At 45.4% G+C, this 7,500-nt stretch overlaps 2 protein-coding genes across 2 annotated transcripts in view; both read left to right on the forward strand.

Annotated features, from left to right (window-relative positions):
* The window catches only part of fmc1 (formation of mitochondrial complex V assembly factor 1 homolog), a 4,427-nt gene extending 935 nt beyond the window's left edge, over positions 1–3,492 (forward strand). Inside the window, exon 2 of the mRNA XM_020659579.3 lies at positions 2,951–3,492. Within this exon, the coding sequence (XP_020515235.1) occupies positions 2,951–3,154 (204 nt within the window). The 3' untranslated portion in view covers positions 3,155–3,492. The remainder of the gene's footprint in view (positions 1–2,950) is intronic.
* Positions 3,493–4,842: 1,350 nt separating this feature from the next.
* The window catches only part of LOC110004039 (heme-binding protein 1), a 9,508-nt gene continuing 6,850 nt past the window's right edge, over positions 4,843–7,500 (forward strand). Inside the window, exon 1 of the mRNA XM_020659580.3 lies at positions 4,843–5,256. Coding sequence (XP_020515236.1) covers positions 5,179–5,256 — 78 coding nt within the window. The 5' untranslated portion in view covers positions 4,843–5,178. The remainder of the gene's footprint in view (positions 5,257–7,500) is intronic.

Consider the following 7,500-nt stretch of genomic DNA (forward strand, 5'->3'; position numbering starts at 1 on the left):
GTAACACAGACATGCACATAAAGTGTAACATGTTGTTGCACAGTGGTTTGATAAACATAATATAACATTAATATAACATTAATATAACATTAATATAACATTATTATAACATTAATATAACATTAATATAACATTAATATAACATTATTATTACACAAAGTCAGAGTGAATTGTCCAGTTGTGTGTGTGTGTGTTTTGTGATCTACTGGGAGCAGGCTTGGTTAAACAGTCTGACTGCAGCAGGAAGGACCCGAGTCTCCTCGGCAGGTGAAGTCTGCTCTGGCCTTTCTTGTAGAGAGCTTGTGTGTTATCAGTCCAGTCCAGCTTATTGTTCAGGTGAACTCCCAGGTACTTATAATATCTATCTCAATGTCCTTTCCCTGGATGTTCACCGGTGTGGGAGAAGTGGGTCTGCGCCTGCAGAAGTCCACCACCAGCTCTTTGGTTTTACCCGTGTTGATCTGGAGGCAGTTCCGTTGGCACCAGTCCACAAAGTCCAGGTTGAGTTCTCTGTACTCGCCCTCGTCTCCATCAGTGATGAGGCCGACAATGGCAGAGTCATCAGAGAACTTCTGCAGGTGACAGTTAGGTGTCTTCAAATACAATCTGTTGTTTGAATGATTATCTTTATTATAGTTTATTAGTCAAACATGTATTGTTGAAGAGATGACACAGGGAGCTGAAGTGCTGTTGTGGGTTTAGTGCCTTGCTCAAGGGTACCTCGGCCGTACTCAGGAGGGGACCTGGTACCTCTTCAGCAACGAGACCAACTTCCATACTTCAGTCCGCACCGGGATTTAAACAGTCGACCCTCCTGTTCCCAACCCAAGTCCATACAGACTGAGCGAGACTGTCGCCCCAGTATGATCAGTGTTAGTACTAATGGTTAAAAAAATAAACACAAAACAGGAGTGTGGGAGAGAAATGAATATATTAAAAATTGCAGACAAACTCCTGCACAATTTGCACTTTTTAGATTGTGGAGTTTGTTGCCAGTTTTGGTATAAAAACTATAAATTACATAGTATTGGTGGTAACAGACCAGGGGCGCTCATAGAGTCTGGTGGACCCGAGGCGGTTTATTCACAGGGCGCCGCTTCAGGCAGCGTTCCCCAACATGTTATAATCTGACACCCAACAGCAGGTAACAGCCTGTCCTCTTTACGTCATGTGATCAAGTGTCAGCGACAATATCAGCTTGATTCTCTTTTATCCTATTGGAGTGTAACTGCCCGCGAGCGAGGCAGCGCCAAGCAGAGTCCCTTTCTATGTTTCTCTCGGTCGCTTGCGTGAAACGAAAATGAACGAGGGAAGAGGGCGCTCTACACCACACTGGAACTCACTTTTCTTCCTCAGCAGAGTGTGTTAGTTTGTTTTTACACAGCGGCGATAACGATGTATTAATAATATCCACATCCGTGTTGAAAGGTTGACCTTTGACCTGTGTCAAAACCGGAAAAAAACTATATTCAGCTCAACGTTGGATGTTTATTGACGAGCCTCTGAGTGCAGTGATTTGAGTCAATAGCTCGTCAATACAAAGCACCACACTTCAGTTTGTCAGCCTTCAAAATAAAAGCACCACACTTCAGTTTGTCAGCCTTCAAAATAAAAGCACCACACTTCAGTTTGTCAGCCTTCAAAATAAAAGCACCACACTTCAGTTTGTCAGCCTTCAAAATAAAAGCACCACACTTCAGTTTGTCAGCCTTCAAAATAAAAGCACCACACTTCAGTTTGTCCACCTTCAAAATAAAAGCACCACACTTCAGTTTGTCCACCTTCAAGGGTTATGGGTTAAAGGGGGTAGGGGGTAAAGTAACGCCCACTCACTCCTTTAAGCCGTGACCCTCAGCCACAACATCGTGCAGTTTATGCAGAGTTGATCCAAGGGCAGAGAGGATGAGGGTCAATTGAATATAGACTTCCCCAACCTTGGGGTTCCGACCTCATGTGGGGTCAAATTAATTGTGTGAATTGAGTGAAAACAAATTAATTTGAGCAATCAGCTGTTTGTGTTTTGGATGTCTGGGGTCACCAAAGTGGGGTCGACAACCTCTGGATGACAATGTCAGATTACATCGTTTTAAAATGTTTTAATTAGAGAAGAAAGTCCTTATTTATGAACACATATGACCAATCATGCGTTTAGACTGCAGCACTGATCTGTCATCTTCTAACCGTCACATCCAGCTCAGTGTCTGTGGTCATGTTTGTGTCCGTGCCCGCTCAGATGAAGGCTCAGGATCGTCGGGCGTACGGGCTTTAAGCTGCGATTGTTCATGCTTGGGAGAACGTGGCTCACCAGGGTGGTCGGATGCATGTGCAGTCACTGAAGCAAAACAGCTCAGAGCAACTCCTGCCTGTCAGTGTGTGTTTGTCCCCGCTCTGAAACCCCCCCACAGGCTTTTTAATGTATATGTCCGAGTCTATAGGGACGGGGGCCGAGCGCTCGCCGTGCGTGGAGATGCTCCGGTTGATGAGGACGATAAATAAATATGCAGAGTTTCTATAGGACTCCATGTTGTCCACCAGCTGCACCTCCAGGCTTTCTTTATAGACGCTCAGTATTTCTCCTTGATAAGAAACGAGGTGGTCTGAGTTCTAGATTATTTTTAATACCACATGTTGTTAAACATACAGAAGCGGGTCGGTTCAGCTGGATTCTGAGTGATTGTTTCAGGTTTTTTAGTTTCTGGCCTTTATTTAGAGATGGTGGGTAGAGTTGGACACCAGAGAGAGAGAGAGAGAAGGAGAGAGAGAGAGAGAGAAAGGGAGAGAGGGAGAGGGAGGACATGCGGGGAAGGAGCCACTGGTCAGATTTGAACCTGGGACGCCCGCTTTGAGGACTGCAGCCTCAGAGAGAGAGAGAAATTCCAAAATTCTTCTCTTTGCAGGAACCATCAGCATCATCTAATCCTGTCTCCATGTTTCTTTATTTGTCAAACAGATAACAGGAGAGAGGTACTGTCGGGCCCAGCAGGAGGCGCACCATGACGCACACTCGTACCTGTGTTTGCTGGCGTCCACCAGGAGCCAAATGATCCTGCACAACATTTACCACAGCAAAGAAGAGCACAGCATTGAGTCAGCAGCCGGCCTGGTGGGGCTCCGGCTGCCCACCCAGCCCGGAGGGAAAGGCTGGGAGAAGTGAGGAGGAGGAGGAGGGGACACATCTGACTCTCTTTAGAAATGACTTTTGATCCATCTGGCCCAAAACATACACACAAATATTTGAGTGGAGGCTGGCAGACTGAAGCTTTGCTGTCATGGACTGCAGAGAGGGAACTTCATCTGTCGAGGTGTTCCAACAGAGACAACAGAGTGATCCGAGGGTGTTAGAAGCAACTGTGAATCTCTGCTATGATTATCGTCTTCACTGTAAATGTATTTTACCTCTTCAATGCTCCCACTCCTGCAGGTACTCGTTTCCTTTTGAGTGTGAGTTCATCTTGATCCTTTTGTCTGATTAAAATCTGAGTCACTGTTGGACTTTTTGAGTTTTTTTTAAAGAACATGAACATCCTGAGTGTTTGAATTGAACTTGTCAGAGGTGTAAGAGCTCGTCTGAAATTGATACGTCATGATGCCATCGATCATCAAATTAACAGAGAATATATCGTTTTATAACATGGTGTGACAAAGTATGGAACATTTTGGCAACCTTACTTTGTAGTGACATCACTCAGCATCATGATGTGTGTGTTGTTTGTCCCGTTAGCTTCACACACACCGCCTCACACACCGCTTTGTCCCCGGCCCAGCTGGTTGTTAAAAGTTCTAACCTCGATCTCGTTTTTTTGCCTCTTTGTCTCCCACTTTTAATAACACCTGCTACTAAACAACAAAGCCTCTGCTGTTTTATTCCTCTCTCTTTTAAAAAAAAACAAAGTGAGGCAGCTGAGGCCGCCCGCAGAGGGACACGCAGGCCCGACTGTTGTGTGTGTGTGTGTGTGTGTGTGTGTGCGCACCAATGGCAGACACTGTGACATTATGTAACGAGAAGAGAGGAAAAGTCCCCAAAAAAATCACAAGAGTGCATGTCACACACACACACACACACACACACACACACACACACACACACACACACACACACACACACACACACACACACACAGCAGCTGCATGAGCCTTCATAGTGATATAATGATGTAAACTTTCTGACACATTCATTCAGAGTGATATGTTAAAGTGTTCTGCAGCAGCCGCAGCCTGGACAGACTCATGTTTCCTCTTTCCCTTGGTGTGAAGCTCTCTAACACGGTACATCTGCTCCTCTGGCCCCCGCGTTATCAGCCCCACTTCTTCATCAAGCCCCCCCCACACACACACACACACACACACACACTTCCCTTTACTCCCCTCTGCTGACTAACGTTGCCCTCAGAATGAATTTAAATAGACTTACCCCAAAGCAAACAACTCACAGTGGCACAGGGAGTAAGACGTGCACCCATGCAGCTGCCCCAGACCAACACACACACACACACACACACACACACACACACTCAGCCCAATGCAAACTGACAAACCAACGGCTTGTGTCAAAATGTGTAGTGCACAGAGCGCAGGATGTAAATGTGCTCCTCCAGTCCCTGCTGTTTCGAGCTGACAAACACAATGAGAGGGGAAGGTTACTCTGTGTCAGGGGTCACATGGAGGAGCTGATCCTCTGGTCACTCCCAACTCCATATATATTTAATGTCAGAGCAAACCCGAACTCGTGGGGGGGGGGGGGTAATAAACCGTGCAGAATCAGCCTCACTTTATGTGGAGTTAAAAAATGTGTTTGAGTGAAAGGTGGTGACGTAAGTCCAGCTGCTGAGAGGAGGAGGAGACACTTCAGGCGTCAGAGTGGAGGTTGATCTGTTCATCCTTTTGGTTCAGCAAAAGGGGGGGAAGAGTCGGAAGCACCTCCAACTTCTGTCTCCGCGAGAGATCTGCTGTGTGGAGCTGGAACAAGGCGGCGCGTAATTTACGCGTGGGAGCGTTCAGGATCGTTACGCAGCAGCGAGGTTTCACAAAGAGACGACAACACGAGAGAGAGCTGTTTCAAGAGAGAGAGAGAAAGTTGTTTGCAGAAAGCACATACAGAAGGAAGCAGGAGGACGAAGAAGAAGAAGAAGAAGCCCAAAAGGAGCGGAGAGAGAGAACAGGTGACCCGGCAGAAGCGACATGTTTGGCATGATCAAGAATTCGCTCTTCGGAGACACCGAGGAGACCGAGTACAAAGTGCTCAGCAGTGAGACAAAGGTAAGCATTTTTTGATAGATTTGAATCCCTGCACATTTTCTTCCTTTTGAGCCTTTCGTGTCGGGCTCTTTACGCGCGGAGCTGTGAAGGTGTGAAGGTGTGAAGGTGTTCGGTTTCCTCTAATGTTTGCATGAATATTTTAACCCCGTGCTTAACGCTCACTGGGTTGTATTGTGACAATATTGTTTTAAAGGCTAGTGTTTGCCCCCCTGTAACCCTGACTGACAGCCCAGCAGGTAATTACCCCTGACCTATAAGGACTCGTGCAGAGTCTCAGTGTGGGGCCGAGGGGCCAATCAGCCAGCGGTCCTCTGCCAATCAGCGAGCAGACATGATGAAAGATGGAGAGCTCTGTTAAACAACACAACCGTTTCTAAAACAGGGCTCAAATGTCAGAAAACAAATTTCCTGACCTTCTGTTGTGCGCAGAGCATTTTTTTTTTTATCATCATGACATTGTTGGTGAAGTGTGTGAGAGGATGCAGGTCAGTTTGCCTGGAAGGGTTACATGTGCACTCTGATACAGGGAGCATCAGTGACGTCACAGGGAAGGAAGGACATGACCTTTTCATGTAGTCACCCCCCCATCCTTTTCCACTTCTTATGTTTATACATGAATGTGTTTGCGCGTGTTGAACGCGTGCAGTGGACTCAGTGATGTGTGTGTTTAGAACTGGAGCTCTGACAAACCCCCCCCATCGGCTCCACTATCAACGGGCACGCTGCAATGTGATGTCACATTTGGCACAAGTGGCTTTTTGTGTGTTAATCCTTGAACAGCAGCACCCCTTTGACAGGAAACACAAAGATAGACAGACCGGGACAGTGAGGACTTCCAGAATCAAATGAGCCAAAGTGACACAGTTATACAAAAAGTTATCAGAACGTTTCGACTCCGTCAATAAGAGGTGTTTTATGATTGTTTTTCTGATCAACAAGATAAAAAATGACACCTGTTTCATAGGACAGGTGCTCATGGGAGGGGGTTGAATTCATCAAAAATACAAACAAACTCCTGCACAGAAACATCTGCAATGTTCTTGTGCAGGAGTTTGCCTGCAATTTTTGATCATTGAAAACAAGAAATGAGCCACTATTTGGTGTCTAGGACTTCTACTTTGAGCCACTATTTGGTGTCTAGGACTTCTACTTTTGTCGCCATGGTTACAAACAGGTATCACTATCAGATGCCTTTAATAGTGTCAGACCTCAGTTTAAAATTCTGGTACTGTGACAACCCTAAAACACACTGACACTCTAACATCTAATGTCTGGGTCCAACATTCAAACGAGGCTCGCTTAAACCAGAAATGTGTGCAAAAAAAAAAAAGAAGAGTTTTGATGATTTAACTCAGAACATTTAAATGACCAGCAGGTTACCCCGTGCACAGCCAGCCGATGTCCTCAGGTGTTGGACGGTTGCAGGAACATACACAATGAAAAAGCTTCCTCAGGTCTGATCAGAGTGAATACACAATGAGGTGACAGTAAAGTCGTTCTCAGTGAGTCACAGTTTATTTATGTACTCACATTTCAACGTTTTAAAGAAGCATTTCTCTGCAGAATTCGTAAAGAAAAGGTTTTTGCATTTAAAGCGATTAGAAAATACGGAAGCCTTAAGAGTACACTTTATTTCACTCAGTATTGAGAGTATGCTTCAGTTGTTGTTTTTTCAAGAACTCTTGATAGTTGTCTCAGATTTTCCCGCAGTAACAAGAACATTTCAGTTGTTTTCTTGAGGTCTTGAGAAAACTTGTGAAAACCAGCGTCATCGTCCTGAAATAAAAGGATTAATTACACAAGATCTCAAGAAAAATGATCCGCTATCACCTGAAGACAGAGTGAAATCAAATATCCACACATGATGCATGATGTCACCTTCCTGTTCATTAAACTGTCTTTAGCAGTCGGGGCTCCGGGTTCGGCAAATCTCAGGTGTGACTGACACCTCTGAATATCAGGTTCTGAAATCAGAGCTCGCCACCCGATCCCTCGGACACCTTACACTGTTAATTAAAAGTGACGCACAATACAGAGTGGTCACCGAACAGTACACACAAACACACACACACACACACACACACACACACACACACACACACACACACACACACACACACACACACACACACACACACACACACACACACACACACACACACACACAGAGCAACTGTGAGGTTTATCTGAAAGCAGAAAGTTTATCTTGAAATTAAACTGTAATTTAACAGTCAGAGTGTCGAC

This window comes from Labrus bergylta, chromosome 16 (genome assembly GCF_963930695.1).
Source record: "Labrus bergylta chromosome 16, fLabBer1.1, whole genome shotgun sequence".
NCBI classification, from domain to species: Eukaryota; Metazoa; Chordata; class Actinopteri; order Labriformes; family Labridae; genus Labrus; species Labrus bergylta.